At 29.8% G+C, this 17,165-nt stretch overlaps 1 protein-coding gene and 1 long non-coding RNA gene across 2 annotated transcripts; both read left to right on the forward strand.

Annotated features, from left to right (window-relative positions):
• Window positions 1–349: 349 nt before the first annotated feature.
• On the forward strand, window positions 350–3,747 carry LOC111709280 (uncharacterized). Its single transcript, XR_002766824.1, has 3 exons — window positions 350–394; window positions 2,970–3,076; window positions 3,737–3,747. It is a non-coding gene; the product is annotated as an uncharacterized LOC111709280 (long non-coding RNA).
• Window positions 3,748–3,813: 66 nt separating this feature from the next.
• LOC111709281 (acetylcholine-gated chloride channel subunit acc-2) lies at window positions 3,814–13,405 on the forward strand. The gene is made up of 10 exons (XM_023482903.1): window positions 3,814–3,830; window positions 4,722–4,786; window positions 5,673–5,716; window positions 5,871–5,910; window positions 6,662–6,731; window positions 7,449–7,572; window positions 8,730–8,823; window positions 11,053–11,116; window positions 12,269–12,307; window positions 13,114–13,405. The coding sequence occupies exons 6-10, from the start codon at window positions 7,464–7,466 to the stop codon at window positions 13,219–13,221; spliced, it is 414 nt and encodes a 137-aa protein (XP_023338671.1). The 5' UTR covers window positions 3,814–3,830; window positions 4,722–4,786; window positions 5,673–5,716; window positions 5,871–5,910; window positions 6,662–6,731; window positions 7,449–7,463; the 3' UTR covers window positions 13,222–13,405.
• The last annotated feature ends 3,760 nt before the right edge of the window (window positions 13,406–17,165 follow it).

The following is a 17,165-nucleotide window of genomic DNA, read 5'->3' on the forward strand; positions in this document are numbered from 1 at the left end:
CATGCACGAAAATAATTTAAATGTGCAGATACTTCAGATATATCAGATTTTAAGTCAACATATTCTAAATGATTTAAATTCTAAAGTAATAGTCAATGTCATTAAAATTATATGTTTTTTTAATAGAAAAAAAAGGGTATGGGCAATGATGAATACATTTTTAGTTTACATTTAGTACCATAAGAATAATTTTTACTGAAAACCTTTTTGTGTTTATTTATGATTAACGATTGGCATCGCGTTGAGGTTCGTTTCTGAGCATCCAAATATTTTGGGTTCAACGGATCTCTAAAATATATCTTTCATAAGAGGAAAATTTAACATAATTTAAAAAACGTAAAATTTTTAATTTATTTTTAGATTGGTATCCTTCAATCCATTGGACTGTTTAAAAGTAAGTGACAAAAATATAGACATTTTATTCTTTTTTTTCATTTTATTTTGGAAACTTAGTTAAATTTGAAAATTTAAGTTTTAACCAATATTTTATCAAGAGGTTAAGAAAAGTGAAAAGGTTTTAGTTTTTATTTCGACAAGGCTCACATGATACTCATCACAGGGGCTTATGGCGTATTTTAAAGTGATCTTTCATTAATATGGTTAAATGTACAAATACTTTATATAGTAACAATCAGGGGCGCCTTCTCCCCTCCTCCCATCCAACCCCCTCTTCCTTCTCCCCTCCTCCCATCCAAACCCCCTCTTTCTTCTCCCCGTCCCCCTCCCAACCAACCCCCTCTTCCTTCTCCCCTCCTCTATTCTCACTCCCATCAGTTTGTGCAAAATTTGTTGAACTCTGAAGGTAAATAAAAGCTTGCTAAAAGTCAGGAAATATCAAGTTTTGATTAGGCCAATAAATCAAATAAGTTATTACCTTCAGAAACAAAGTTTGAAGTAAATTACTAAGCTTATTATCAAATTTAATTTTATAAAACTTAATTTTAAGAATTTTTGACCGGTTTTTAAATTAGAAATTCATTGAAAGGATCACAGATGAAAAGATCACAGATCAACTCAAACGAATCAGTCCTTGATTGAATAAAATAGCAGAAAGATATCTTTTTAGGTTGATGATAAGAAATTCTCAATTTCTCTAAATATGTACTTTGGAATGCGTTGGATAGAAAACAGACTCAATGTAGATGTAAGTCAAGGTCAAGTTCAAGGTCAAGGTTAAGTTTAAGGTCACGGTGAAGGTCAAAGTTGTCAAGGTCAAGGTCAAGGTCAAGGTCAAGGTCTAAGTCAATTTCAAGGTCAAGGTCAAGGTCAAGTTGAAGGTGAATGCCATGTTCAATGGCACGGTCAAGGTCAAGGTCAATTTCAAGGTCAATGTCGAGGTCAAGTTTAAAGTCAATGTCATGCGTAAGGTCAAGGTCAAGGTCAAGGTATAAAGCAACCACCCTCTAACATTGATTAAAAATTTTAAATCTTGGAGTTTAACTAACTTTGAAAATATCAAAATAAACCTTCAAATCTTGAACGTTGACCAATTAGAGGATAAAGAAAAGGCTGGAATTAATCTTCCCAGGGGGCGGGGGTAGAGAGAATGAGTTCAATCAAACAGTTCAAAGCTGGGGACTTTAAAATTGGATAACTTTAATCCCGGTTGCTTAGTCTTAATATCAAATGTCGACACTTTCACTTTCCTTTTTATCGCTTTATTCTTGCTTTATGTATAATCCTAACAGATTCCGACCAATGAGAATTCTCTCATTAAATGGCGGGGGAAAAATATAATTTTCCGGCTTTTGATTGGCTGTTTAGGATTCTGCATATACGCCACTCTTTTAGTTTATTTTTATACACTTTTCTGGATTTAAACTTAAGATTAAATTAATCTTGAAATTATTAAAAAAAGATCATTATTTCAGCTCTGAGCTTATTATTTTTTAGAATAGAAACACTCCAGCAAGTTGGCTTCCCTTAGATATTAACTTTATCAAAGAAACCTGGGTTCCGCACGTTTTTATTTACAGGTATAAATTTCAAGAAGAACAATTTTTTTCAAAACAATGTACTGCAATTTCTCAGTGGGATGAAAACAAACACATTTTTTTATATCTTGGAATTCTTGGAATGAGCTTTGCTTAAATTCTGAATAAAATTGTCAATAAGGGTCTAGGGTGGGGTGAAACTTTCGTCAAACAATTTTAAGTGGAACCAACCATATTTGAGCCGCGGCTTAAATTTAAGCTGCGGCTCAAATTCTTAAAATTCGGTCTTGGGTAAATTTATTTCCGTCATACTTGATACTAATGCATAAAATCAAAATTAAAGGAGCTACCAGGTCACAAAGTCATACCAGTAATGTAAAAGTGTATCTTGAGGCCGTTGGAAATACTTAAATGACAACCTCTTTATGACCCATTTAAACATCAATGATACGCATCATAAAAAACAGATTCTAGCTATTTCTCCATTGATTATATAAATATAATATTTATATATAATATGTAACACATAATAATAAGGATGTTAATATTAACTATTGTTGAAAGAAACAGTTGTTAATTAGTTTTATTGCACAATTAATCAATATATAAGATGTTATTTGTCATAAAACAAGAAATAAATAAATAGAAATTATGATACTTTTGACAAGCTTAAGGGAACAGGATATAAGAGTTAAATTAACCTGACATGAAGGCAAAGAATAGAAAGGTATTGTTTCTTTTACTTATCTATATGTTGTCAAAACCACGTATAATTTAGATCAACAGTTTTTTCTTACGGAACATTATGATGCCATGGTAATAAACAAAGAAATGACATTGTTTACATTAGAAACAGACAAAAGTAATAGCCCTTACACTTGGTTNGGAATACACTTCTATACAACTTTTAGCACGAAACTATCCATCGGACAGGGACCATTCATTTATAGCGTAGCATATCAGATTCACAACAGTACACTTACAATCACAGTGCAATCTCAGTTTTCTAACCAGCTGTATTATATATATATATAGAGATTAGCTGGTCTATGGATAGTGGAAGGAAAGGAACTATTCTACAACCAGCTAGCTCATGTTACCATCATGTGCCCCATGAGGTTCAATAAATTCCCTCTGGACAGGTGATTATTAATAAAACAAAAAATGTTTGCAGGGACTCTAGGAACTTTTTTTAAGTAATCCTCAAATATGTCATGTATTCTTTTATTTTGATGTTATAAGTACTATCCCAAAGACGTTTTCCCAAGCGACAACTTCCCAAGGGTAGTTTCCAAGTAGAAACTTCCCAAATGTCCAATTTCCCAAGCGGCAACTTCCCAAGTCTGTCTAGTCGCAGCGCTTGGCCCCCTAGCATGTTCTAGCCGCAGCGCTAGGCCCCCTTGCCAATCCTAGCCGCAACGCTCGGCCCAATTGCAGCCTGCGGCGCCTCAAAAGGCCTAACCTACCTTTGGAAAGTTGCCGCTTGGGAAATTGAACATTTGGGAAGTTGCCACTTGGGAAATTGTCACTTGGAAAGTCGCCCTTGGGAAAATGCCTTTGGGAAAGTACCTTTATTTTAGTTGAAAACTGATTAGTTTAAATTGTGCTTACTCTATAATAAACCTGCGGATTTACGTTGCAAAAACAATCCAGGAAGTTTTCAGACAAATTGTTCCTCAGATAAAGGTTTAAAGAATACTGCTGTGACTCTGACATCCCACTCCAGACATGTAATTGCAGTGTCAATTGAAAAATATGTCACAGTACCTTTAAAGAAAAATTTGTAGTTTTACTATTTTTAGCCATATTTGTTATTAAAAAAAGATCATTATTTCAGCTCTGAGCATACAAATATCTTTAATTATAATTATTTTCAGTCGTCTGGTGTACAACAAGGAAAAGCTACATTAACAAAAATATATTTAGAAATACTTTTTAAAAGTTTTTTTTTTTTAATTCTGAGCATAAAGCTTAGATATCGAAAAATAAAATATTATGGGTTATCTATTTACTATCATGATATCTTAAAAGTTTATTTTATAAAAAAATCATTGTAAAAGTTTAAAGGAACTGGATTCTTGTCAGAAACTCAAATTTAATCCATATACTTTGTATTTGTAACCTGATGCATTTGCAACCTTTGATAACAGAAATCAAAGTTTTAAATTTCAAAGGATTGAGTGGTAGTGGTCGATATCAGAGCTGGGCAAGAGTCCGTTAACAAACAGCAAAAACCCGTTAATTTTAAATCGTCAACGGAAATAGCTGTTCTTGAGAAAAAAATCAACGGTTTAGAAAAACGAAACGGATGTGTTTTAAAATATCGGCGACTTTCGTTCTTTTTCGGCTTAAAATTGCATGAAATTTGTGAAAAATAAAATTTATATTTTTATTTAATGTGTTTAAACGTCGTCTACTGTTCTTTTACCTCGCTTATTTGTTGAAGTATAGAATTTTATGCATCTTCTTGTTTTTATATGTCTTCAAATTTTGTCAATCTATTTTAAAATGAAATTATCGTTAACGGCTGGCACCATTAACGATTTCTAAAATATCTGCTGTTAACGCCGTTAATGATATTGAGATTGTTAACGAACGTTATTTTTTTAATTGCGGAAAATACCAATAACGAAACGAACGTATGCCTACCTGAAAAAAATAATGGTTTTTACTAACCGTTCTCGAATCGAACGGCTTGAAAAAATTGACATTAAAAAATCAGAGTTTGTTGCAAGAACTCAGTTTCTCAAGTCAACGGCTGGTCGTTAATGTAACCAGTTCTAACAGGAGGATAGGAATAATCAAAGTCCAGTTTTGGATTATACAATAGAAATAAACAAACTACCAGACAGGTGAAACAGAAATAATCTTAATGCAGTGACAACTATTAAACAGTGAAAAGATTGTCGTATTCATTTACTTTTTCAATTGTTCTTAATTGTCCCCGAAAAGTATTTTGAAAAGAATTTTGAAAAGTATTGTGAAAAGTATTTTGAAAAGTATTGTGAAAAGTATTTTGAAAAGTGTTTTGAAAAGAATTTTAATTTATTTATTTTAATTTTTTTTCTCTCTGTGGAAAAGTTTTTTTCTTATAGGGTCTGTAAGCGTAACCCTTAAAAGCTTGACCCTTTAAAGCCTGACCCTCCTTGCAAAGATGGCAATTTCAGATTTCAGAAGATTTAAAAATTTTCATTTTATAGGTTTAAAAATGTTTTATTCTGATAATTTCCATATGTAATGCTGTAGTAGAAATGCGCTAGTCACTTTTGTAGATAATACACAATTAAAATGAATTAGTTTTCAAAATTATAAATAATTCATATTTGACCACACAGAGTTTTAAGGGTACCGTTGTAAATCGGCCATTTACATCTTTGCATGGAGGGTCACTTGAAATTACGCTTACAGTCCCTTTAAGTGTATCATAATTCTTACAAATGTAAATTATAAAATTTGCAAAAATCAGTTTAGTTTTCCATTTAATTTATTGAATTTTAATAAACAATGTTTTGTGATCATAAACCATAATATACAGTTGTTGCAATCTATTTCAGATTTTTGTCAAATTCAAACAAAGTGAATTTTATCGTTAGCTCCAAAGATTTTTTAGATAAGATACAAAGATCATTTATTATCAAACATTTTAACTTTTTAAAACTATTTAGACAGTTCCATGTGGTATTTTTATTCTAATTTATTCTGATTTATTTCTTGTTAATTAATTATTAAAATATTCAGTGAAAGAACTTTCGGTTATCAGGAGGGGAATTATTCAATTACAGGTAGTTGTATACCTTTATTCAAATATAGGTAGTTGTATACCTTTATTCAAATATAGGTAGTTGTATAGTGACCTTTATTCAATTACAGGTAGTTGTATAGTGACCTTTATTCAAATATTGATCCAAAAAAGAAATTGATTTTTTTAAATTTCAGGATTTCAACTGAGATTGAACCGACATTACACGAAATATCTGTAAGTATGTAAATGAGAAAACTTCTGTTTATGTATTTATGATGAAAAATTAAACAATTAAAAACTTCTAATAATCTTCTAATATATAAAAAGCATTTTTATCTTGGTGAGTGCGAATTGAGCTAAAAAAACATCTATCTCTACATGAAAAATAAACATTTTAAAAGTATTTTTTCCGTTTTTTTTCAAAAATACAATATTCTTGATGCGAAATGGAAAGATTTCGATTTTTATCGAGCGAGAATTGAACGAAAATTATATATTATATATATACTATGGTTGATCGATTTTTGAACCACGCTTGAGGGCCTAGTGATATACATGCGCCTAAATATTCTAAAAACTTAGCAAAAATAAAATGAATCAAAAAATTTTTTAAATGGCCATTTTTGCAAAAAAAAAGATAAAAAAGTCACTTGTAAGACTAAAAAAGATGGGTTTCAAAAGATGCGTCTTAATCCGCTGAATAAATACAGTCCACATTTTGGTTTCTTGATATGGCCAAATTTTCAATACAAAAACTAGTTTTTTGTCTTTATTTGGTTTAGTAATTTTCAAATCCATTTGAAATCAACTTGTCTCAATTTAGTTTTTCAAGATGGATCTTTTGATACCCTTATTATTATATTTTTTTTTCGGTCATACTGATGACTTTTTTATCTAATTTTTTGCGAAAGCTGCCCCTCTAGGTCGCTAGTGAAAAGTAGGTAAATCGTCCAACCCTAATATCTATATATAAATTTATACATAGATATATATATTATCTACCCTCTGGACTATTCGTTGTTGTCTCGTGGGTTAGCTTTCTCATCCCTCCAGAGGTATAATTTTATAATCAAATAATCAATCAATCATTAAATATTATTAATTTTCATATGATCATTTACTATTTACTTTTAACAACTCTTCTATTTATGCATTCACTTATATACAGGGTAAAAAAATATTTTTGGAACATTGAAAAAAACTCCGCGTAACCAATTTTTTTGGAAAAAATTTAATGGACAAATGCAAGAATTACGTCTTTCTGACAGATTGTTGACATGGCCTCTCAGCTAAGTGTGAGCAGTTTCTCAAAAATCCAATTTTGAATTGTACTTTTTTAGTAGAATTTTTATATTTTCTTATTAAATTTTTGATGAAATTTTGGAAAATTTTTTTTTAAAAATTCTGGTTTCGCGAATTTTGTCTTAAACATTGGAAATCACACTTTTTTACTCTCCCTGTATAATCACATGTTTGTATATATAAATTAAAATATAAAAATAAAAAATTAGGCCAAAACACGATATTTTTCTTTATCGCTTTTTTTAAAACATTAACATTATTGATATTTATCTAAATAAAAAGAAACATTTAGTTTTCCTGGTTCTCCCTGGTAAGGATCTAACGAATTTTCCTGCAACATCCTTTATTTTGTTTAAGTAGCCTGCAGTGACTTCAAAAGAACATGACCTTATCATTAAAACTTCTTTGTCTGGCCGCTAGATGACTCTGTTTCAGAAAAGAAAGCAATCATCCCGTTATTTTTTTATTAGGTTGTACCTGGGCGCATGGCCCTGCTGGTCACCTTGTTCCTTGTCCTCATCAACATATTCAACAACACCACCAACGTCTCCCCCAACACCGAGGGGATGACCGCCATCTCCTCCTGGATGCTGGGTAATTTCATAATAATATAATTTGCATGATTACCAAGTTTCCGATTATTTGAAAGCTTCTTTCTTAAAATTCCCTAGGGCAACCAGGGCTGAATTAGAGTATTCTCATTTTAATAATTTTTGATTATTTACGTATGAAAATATTTGACTTTTTTATAGCGTTGTATAGATTTTGAACAAGTAACCCCCATATCCCTGGGCTCTCCCTCCCCTCTGTCCCTTTTAAAGCAGGAAAGGTCAGACAAAGTAGTAATCATCTATTAGGATAGAAATAATAATAATAATAAAAGTTTTGCTTCTTTACAACTTCAGGATAAAAATAACTAAACAATGATATTTCCAGAGAAGAAAAGTTAAAACAAACATGAAAATACAGAAACGATGATAATTAGTTTAAAAATGAAATACAAAGAAAAACATATAATTTTTAAAGATGAGAATTTCTTAATATTAAGCCTTTAAATAATTTCAATTAAAGCTATTTTTGTCTAGCTAAAAGGGGGCAACCAGTCTATATAAAAGCCTAATTAATATTATTATGATTTTGTATCATTTTGTAAAAAGAATGAATAATGAATAAACATTATTGGAAATGATATTAGAGCTGAAAACTTTAGAATGGTGGATATCGAGATCAATGCATAATCCTATCTTTTTGCTAATCTCATGACTAATTTAGTCTCTAGATTTATTTCTAGAGATAAGAGATGCGCTCTTTAACTTTTGAAAACCTGTATTTAATTTTCCCGCATTTGTGGTGTCATATCAATTGAACTAATTAATGACTGTTTGAACACGTAAGTTTTAGATGAATGTTTATTAAGACTAACGCTCAAAAGGACTTTAGTTCTCAAATGTGATAACATATGTTTTTATTAAGTTCATATCAACATGATGAAATTTGAATTTTTTAAATGATCTAAAAGTCGGCTTAACAGCATACTTTTTGTTCAATCGTATATTACTTCTCTCAATATAGCATCGTATCTGTATTTGTAATCAAACGTATCTTTATTACATGCAGTGAAATGCATGATATCCAACAAGAACGGATTAAAAAGAAAATTAAAAGTTTTCACAGATTAAGTGATCGGGATTAAGGGTATCCAATTCTAAAGTTTTCAGCTCATTGCTAATAATAATACCTGTTTATTTTAGCCTGCATTTTCTTTGTATTTGGAGCATTAATGTCGTACGCATTCATTCTATATCTCTTACTCAGACAGAAGGCAGGCAAAATGAAGATGAAATGGTAAAAACATTATCAATTTAGCATTAGTAAGTGGTGAGAACCATGGAAACATTGTTTTGGGGATTTCTTATTGTTGGAACTAATTCTGAATAAAAAAATGCGTTGGGAATAAATTTAATGAATAGAGAGAAGTAGTTGAACCACGTTGACTTAGCTGAACCATTGCCCTTGAGCTTGAACCAGTGCGTAAGAGAAGAAGAACTTAAACTACGTAGTTCAACTTCCTCTTGCTTTTCATTTAATTTGGTTCCAGGAAGAGATGGGGGCATCGATTAAAAAAATAAACGATGGATAACTTGGATCGTTTAAAGAAATAAAAATAATTACATTTTTTTAAATGAACGAAAAAACGAACGATTCTTTCGTTCTTGATCTTTCATGTACGATTTCTAAACCGGTTGTTTAAACAAACTTTTAAAAACTATCGTTTTTTGACTGAACGAACGAATTTCTGCAAGATTTGACAAAAATGAATGGAAAATGAACGAAAATTTAGAGAACGAACGAAATCAATATTTTTGAATGATTTTAAAAAAATGAACGAAAAGGGTTGTTCTCGAACGAGGAACGAACGAAATGAAAAAAAATAAATACGTCCATTTCCATTCCCAGGGCACATCATTTAACACATTTTCATCCGTAAAAAAAAATAAAAACAGAAAAAATTCCAGTGTTTCTTGGTTCCTACAAAAAAAAACACCTACAGTTCAATTTTAACCAAAACATTAATATAGTTTTTACAAAAAACATAATAATTTAAATATAAAACATTATTTATTCAGTTTTGATAAAAAACATTACCAAAAACATAAAAAATTGTTTTAATGAAACGTAAAAAGTTTCACACATTTTAGAAATTTTTATATTAGTTTTAATAAAAAAAAACATTACCATGATGGCATATAACATTTCTTTTCGTTTTTATAAGACGGAAAACCTGTCACACATTTTTCACTTAAGCATTTTTGAATATTTAGTTTTGACTAGAGTTTGTAGCAAACGAAACGTTTCGCGAGTAAATGCGAAAATTTTTGGTCGTATTTCGCATTTTTTCGCGAAAATACATGAAGAAAAATTTCGCGAAAATACATGAAGCGAATTTTCGCGAAAAAGCAAAAATTTAGTGAAAATATTTCTGAGAAATGCGAAAATTTCGCGAAAATGGGAAAAAAAATTTCACGAAATGTGAAAATTTTGTAAAAATTTGTTTTATAGCTGCAACAATTATCTGCTAAGAAGAACTTGTGGAATTCTCTGCTCTGATAGCTCAATATTTAAAGTTTTATCATGTCATAAAAATAATTTCTCTTCCATCACTTTATTAAATGTTTGATGAAGAGAATTTGATTCCACAAGCTATCTTTTTAAGTTTCTGTCTGTCCGTACACGAAATTTTCGCATTATTTTTTCGCGAAATGTTCGCATTATTTATATCGCGAAATATTCGTATAATTTTTTCGCGAAACAGATTAAAGCGAAATTTTCGCGAAACGATTTTTCTTTTTCGCTGGAAACCCTAGTTTTGATCCTAATTGTCTGCGAAATCCAGATCATAAAATTTATCTTATAAACAGCAATTATAAGAATGGAGAGGCAAGAAACTTCTTGTAAATATTAAATTAAGAAACACTTTTAAAGAAGTCCTTAAAATAATGGCGTTATTGGATTAAAATATCAAATTGAATATGACCTTAATACCCGTTTGTAGTGCTTTCCTGAATTGGCAAATTTTTTTTTTTTCAAGCTGAGCCTTTGCCACAAACTCAGATTTTACTACCCATATCTTTACAATCTGCTGATTTGAACCCTTGATATTTCATACTTAGATTATTTGTTCTAACATAATTCATAGCTTCATTTTATAATCCCTATATCTTTAGAACCAAATGTCGTAAATTTTAGATATTTCAACTTTTATTATTTGATCTAACATAATTCATAGCTTCAAAAATCTAAGGTCTACAACATTGTGCTACAAAGATATAGGGATTAAAAAGTCAGAGTTTGTAGCAAAGACTCAATTCCTTTCTTTCTCTTTGCAACCTGATGGTGCAAAACTTTACAGTATATGACTTTTTAATCTAGCAAAATTTATAATTTGAAATATAAAGGGTCTGCAAAATCATGTTCTAAAATATTAAGAAATTTATTTTAAAAATTAGACAATTTTAAAATGATGAAAATAAAATAGGAAAATTTGTAAATAATCAAAAATCTATTTTTGCGTAGGGAGGGTTTGAATATAATTTACAATAAAAACTGTAGAATACATCATCCACCAGATGTTAAAAAGGTAAATTAATCTAATTTAAGGTAAATTAAAAAATATATTTGAATCTTAAATATTAAAACGAGTCTTTTTCTTTTTTTGTTGTTTTGTATATATTCATTCCGAACAATAAATTGGTTTGTGATGTACAATCATTGTCAAAAACATTTTTACCACGGTAAACTAGAGGTCCTGGTTTAATACCACGGTAAACTAGAGGTTCAGGTTAAATACCACGGTAAACTAGAGGTCCAGGTTAAATACCATGGTAAACTAGAGGTCCAGGTTAAATACCACGGTAAACTAGAGGTCCTAGTTTAATACCACGGTAAACTAGAGGTCCAGGTTAAATACCACGGTAAACTAGAGGTCCAGGTTAAATTTATTTTTAGACTATGTATTTTAAATATTTAAGCGTAAAATATCTTTTACTCTATTTTAGACAGATTTTGAATAAGAGATAAAACTATTTCGATACAGACACCATCCGCACTTTTAATTTCATAATTTCGTTTTCTAAAATAATATTTTATTTCAAGAAGTGTTCAAACCCAACTCTAAATCATATGATTTGAAAATATGACAAACAAATTTCTAAATCATTTTCTTGGATTAATACACAATACTAAAATATAACCATTTATAAGGTTATTGCTTTTATCTTTAAATTCTTTTTTATTTTTACCCCATTACTCACTTATTCTTTTTTCTATAATAATTTTCGATTTTTAATTAAACAAAACGTGATGTAACAAATAAAAAAGTTAATCAGGTATTACGACGTCCATATATTTGTTTTCTAAAATTGTTTCAAACGAAAAGTTCCGATAGAATACCAAAGTGTTGATTAAATACATAAGTTTCATGTCATTTTCACCGTAAAGGATTTTGCATATATTCCTCCCCTCCTTGTTTCTTGGACTTGAAGGAAATGCAAGTTTAGTTTTAATTAACCCTCCATGTGTAGAGTCTACACAATTTACAAAAGTACACTTTTGACTGGTAGAGGTTAAAGATGGCGGACTTATTCCACAGAAATTCTTATAATTCTTTTACAAGATATATTTAAGAAATAATAATATTTACATGTACTAGTCGCAGAAAATAAATGTTTTCATTCAAAATTTTACGCAATGTTCACAATGTACGCTCAACTTTAAGATTTGATTTGTTTAGAGACTAGAAGAGCTAGAAGAAATAGAGGGCTGGAGAAAGGAAAATTTGCAATTTTAAAGGATTTTTTTCCTAAAAATATATCTCTTCCTAAAAACAAATTTTTGATTAAAAAATAAACAAAATTATAAACATTAGTTTTCTGTATTTAAATTAAAAGATAAAAAAGGAATTGAGTTTCTGATGGTGTAAACCTTTGATATTTGAAGCTTAGACTATTTGATCTAACAGGATTAAAAGTTTGAAAACGGGTTGCTAAGTTACAGGATTTTGAAAATCTGAGTTTGTGGCAAAAACTCAATTCCATTGTCTATAAATAATATGGATGTACGGACGGTACACTTATTAATGCACTATAGTCCTATTCTAAATATACCCTAATAATTTTAATTGATTGATGACTAAACTTTTTTCATAGAATTAGTTTGCGGTATTAAATATAGTTTTGTAATAATGGCAGACCCTTTTGGAAATGGCATGCAAAAGAATAGGAATGTATACGTACAGCTAAGGAACTGAGTTTTTGCAACAAACTCAAATTGTTAACTTTCTGGATCTGTACAACCTGATGGTTAAAACCTTTGATATTTCAAACTTAGATTATTTGATCTAACATAATTCAAAGTTTGAAATATTAATATTGGGTTGTGAAGATATTGGAATTAGAAAATCAGAGTTTGTGTCAAAAACTCAATTCCTTGGTAGCATCATATTACGATGATTACTTTACAGCATCACTGCTATATTGAAGTTCAGCTTAAACTAAACAGAAATTATGAAGTGCAGATTGCAGAATATATAGTTTCATAAAAGATTTTAACATTTTTACAAAATTGCTAATTTTCAAGATGGCCGCCATTGACTCCATATTCCTGTATCTGTTTCCACTTCTATTCTTTGTATTCAACGTATTCTACTGGCCGTTCTGGACTCTTATGCCTGGAGATGACGAATGATTGACTTCAGACCAACATTGTTATTATTTGTTTCGATTGTTATTTCAAATCACTATTTCAGAATAAAGATTTATCCATGCTTTGAATATTGATAAATATCAAAAAGCGTCTTGAAAAATTAAACTCAAAAGTTTTTAGTTTTAAAATAGTATGAAGACACAAATTATCTTCTCTAGAAAAAAACCAACTAACTTAAAAAAACACGAGCTATGTACATATATGACAATAAATTACGTTTTCAGTCTGCACTTTAATTAATTTTGTTCTCTCTCTCAAATAGTTATTTGTAAATATTATAAATATTAAATATATATTTTCAAGGACTCATTTTATTGAAGTCTTTCCTCCCACCAAACTGTGAAAATGTGGTAGAAAAAAACACAATTCATGATTTCAGGCACAGAGAATAGAATATAAATTAGAGGGGAATTTAAAGAATATCTCGGTATGAATTTTTTCAGTCCTTTCAGCCTGAAAGGGAGTTCAAAGTGTAAAAATCATGTAAATGTTCACAAATTATATGCAGTAGAGTACATTAATACAGTATGTTCCCTAGACTATCCATTTCAATTTCAAATTTTTTTGGACATCTGATCTTAGCTCATGAAAACCTGAACCGATTTGCCTTAAATAAACAGAATATATTCTGTACAAAGTACACCGCATAAACAGAATATATTCTGTACAAAGTACACCGCATAAACAGAATATGCCCAATGAGAATAATTATCTATAGAGTGTACACCACACATAGAATATATCCTGTACAAAGTACACCGCATAAACAGAATATGCCAAATGACGGAATAATTCTCTATAGAGTGTACACCACACATAGAATATATCCTGGACATTGTTATCACATTAACTATATCCTGTACAAAGTACACCGCATAAACAGAATATACCCAATGACAGAACAATTCTCATAGAGTGTACACCACACATAAAATATATCCTGTACAAAGTACACCGCATAAACAGAATATACGCAATGATAATAATTCTCTATAGAGTGTACACCACACATAGAATATATCCTGTACAAAGTACACCGCATAAACAGAATATGCCCAATGAGAATAATTCTCTATAGAGTGTACACCACACATAGAATATATCCTGTACAAAGTACACCGCATAAACAGAATATGCCAAATGACAGAATAATTATCTATAGAGTGTACACCACACATAGAATATATCCTGTACATTGTTATCACATAGACAGAATATGTATTGCGCAATGAACATCACAGAATATTTCCGGCACAATGTACAGAAAAGTTCTGGATTATTAAATTAAAAAGTTAAAAAATAGATCATAGAATAAATAATTTTATTTTAATTTTTTAATACCAACACATCTTAATAAAAATAAAAATACATTTTCAACATAACAAAAATCATATTTGGAATCATAGAAAATTCAAATCACAAAAAGGAATGCGAACATGAAGAAGACAAAATGAGTTAACATTAGGAATAAGTGCCAGCGTAAGAAGTGTGTGTGTGTGGGGGGGGGAGTTCAATTTTGTGTCGGTATTTGGGATACAATATATCATGAAAAAAGTTTTATCACTCAAATCATAATCATAATCAAAAAACTTTAACAGAAGAATGCAAATATAGTTGAATAATATTACTTTTAATAACGACGGTTCGAGGATATGGTATATCATTAATACATAAACACATGGATAAATAGGACTGTGCAAACCCACTTTACAATCAAATTTTCTATAACCCATTAATTTAAATGAGGGTTTTCATTTTTTCCGGATTATTTTGATTTCATAATTTGACCTTAGAACCCTTAAACAAGCTGATAGGAATAATATATCACTGAAACTTTTAAAACTTTTCTTAAAGGGGGTGACCGGCAATGTATGATAGTTTTACTAAGAATGTAGTATTGTGGAGAAATTTTTAGGATTCATTTGAGACATAAAATGTTTTAATGATGTATATTTTCTGAGCTTGAGCTCAAAGTCGACGTTCAAAATCATACATTTGGGTGGTTACGTTCTAAGAATCAGTTATTTTTAAATTATTAAATAACGACGACGAAATATGTAAAAAAAAATTCTACAGCATACTAATGGTATGTTCAGGAACATATTTCTCAACATGAAATCAACAAAAAACGTTTGTGAACATTAATCCATTACAGAAACAAATAACTAAGTAGGAATACTTATTTTCGATGATAAGAGCAAATTTTTTTTCTCAACCTGTTTCTATTTATGCCATTAGTATATTGTAGATTTTTAAAAAGATTTTTTGTCGTCGTTGTTTAATAATTGAAAAAAATCAATTCTTGAAACGTCGACTTTGTGTTCAAACTCAGTTTTTAGACATAATTAAAACGTTTAATATGTCTTAAATGATTTTTAAAAATTTCTCCACCATACTACATTCTCAGGTCAAACCTTACATTGCCGGTCACTCCCTTTAATTAATTTTCAAATAAATGACAAGTTTACGGGACTGAAATTGTTCCGGAATATTCATCCAGTAAACCCTTTTCAGGGTGTCACACCAAGATCTGTGTATCATCTAGGAGGTAGATGTATCTTAGATTTTGTTAAGAAAGGTTCTGTCATTCATAATGGTTTATATACTTAACAGCTTAAGAAAAAGCTTTCGAAATTAATTCGGAAAACAATGGGAAGTCTAATTTAAATGGTATGACAGGTTGCAACTCTGCACATACGAACTGGTATGAAAAAAAGAATAAAAATATAAGAACAAATATTTTCAGAACAGCTCTTAAATCTAATATTATGGCATTAAGCACAGCTTTAAGCAAATATCATGTTTGTGAACGTGAATAAAATTAGGATAAATTGTGTGTAAATAATAAAAAGAAACTAAAAATATCAACGTTTCCACATATTTAAACTCTTTGGAAAGAGGATGAATTACTGATATAGAACTAACTGACATGACAATTTATTTTGTGATTTTCAATATTTAACAATTTTCAGCAAAAAAATACGGAACAATCAAGATTAAATAAACAATATTAATTATAGATCTTAATCTTTTTTCCTGGTCCCATTTTCACTTTCAAGTCGAATTTGAAGATCATAATTGTTCGATCAGTTTAAAATATCTTCAGGTTTTAATTTAAGCTATCATTAGCTATCAATCATTAAAGCTATTTTGAGATTGATTTTAGGCTATTTTAGCTTGTTAATAAGCTCTTGTAGCTTGTTAAGCTATTGTAGCTTGTTATTAAGCTATTTTCGCATGTTGTTAAGCAATTGAAGCTTGTTAAGCTATTGTAGCTTGTTAAGCGATTGTAGCTTATTGAGCTATTGTAACTTGTTATTATGCTATTAAAGCATGTTGTTCAGCTATTGAAACTTGTTAAGCTATTGTAGCTTATTAAGCTATTGTAGCTTATTAAGCTATTGTAACTTGTTATTATGCTATTAAATCATGTTGTTCAGGTATTGAAGCCTGTTAAGCTATTGTAGCTTGTTATTAAGCTTTTATAGCTTGTTGTTAAGCTATTGAGCTTAAATTAAAGCTTATGTAGCTTAAATTAAGCTATTGTAGCTTGTTGTTCAGCTATTGTAGCTTGTTCTTAAGCTTTTGTAGCTTGTTATTAAGCTTTTGTAGCTTGTTTTTAAACTATTGTAGCTTGTTGTTAGGCTATTGTAGCTTGTTGTTAAACTATTGTAGCTTTTGTTAAGCTATCAATTTATTGAGGGATCCGTTGCTTTGTTCTCTGCTAACTCCTAAAATGAAAGGGTCAGTATTTTTGTCTTAATAAAACTCCAATTTTTATTTATTGAAAAAATTAACAAATAGAAAAAACAAATTTATATTTTCTAACAAGAAGTGAAGAGAACAGAGCATGAAAACAGAATTTTACGAAAAAAAGTAGAGAAACAAGGAGAAAAAGTAGAGAAACAAGGGTGAACATAGAATAT

This window comes from Eurytemora carolleeae, unplaced genomic scaffold (assembly GCF_000591075.1).
Source record: "Eurytemora carolleeae unplaced genomic scaffold, Eaff_2.0 scaffold895, whole genome shotgun sequence".
Taxonomy (NCBI): domain Eukaryota; kingdom Metazoa; phylum Arthropoda; class Copepoda; order Calanoida; family Temoridae; genus Eurytemora; species Eurytemora carolleeae.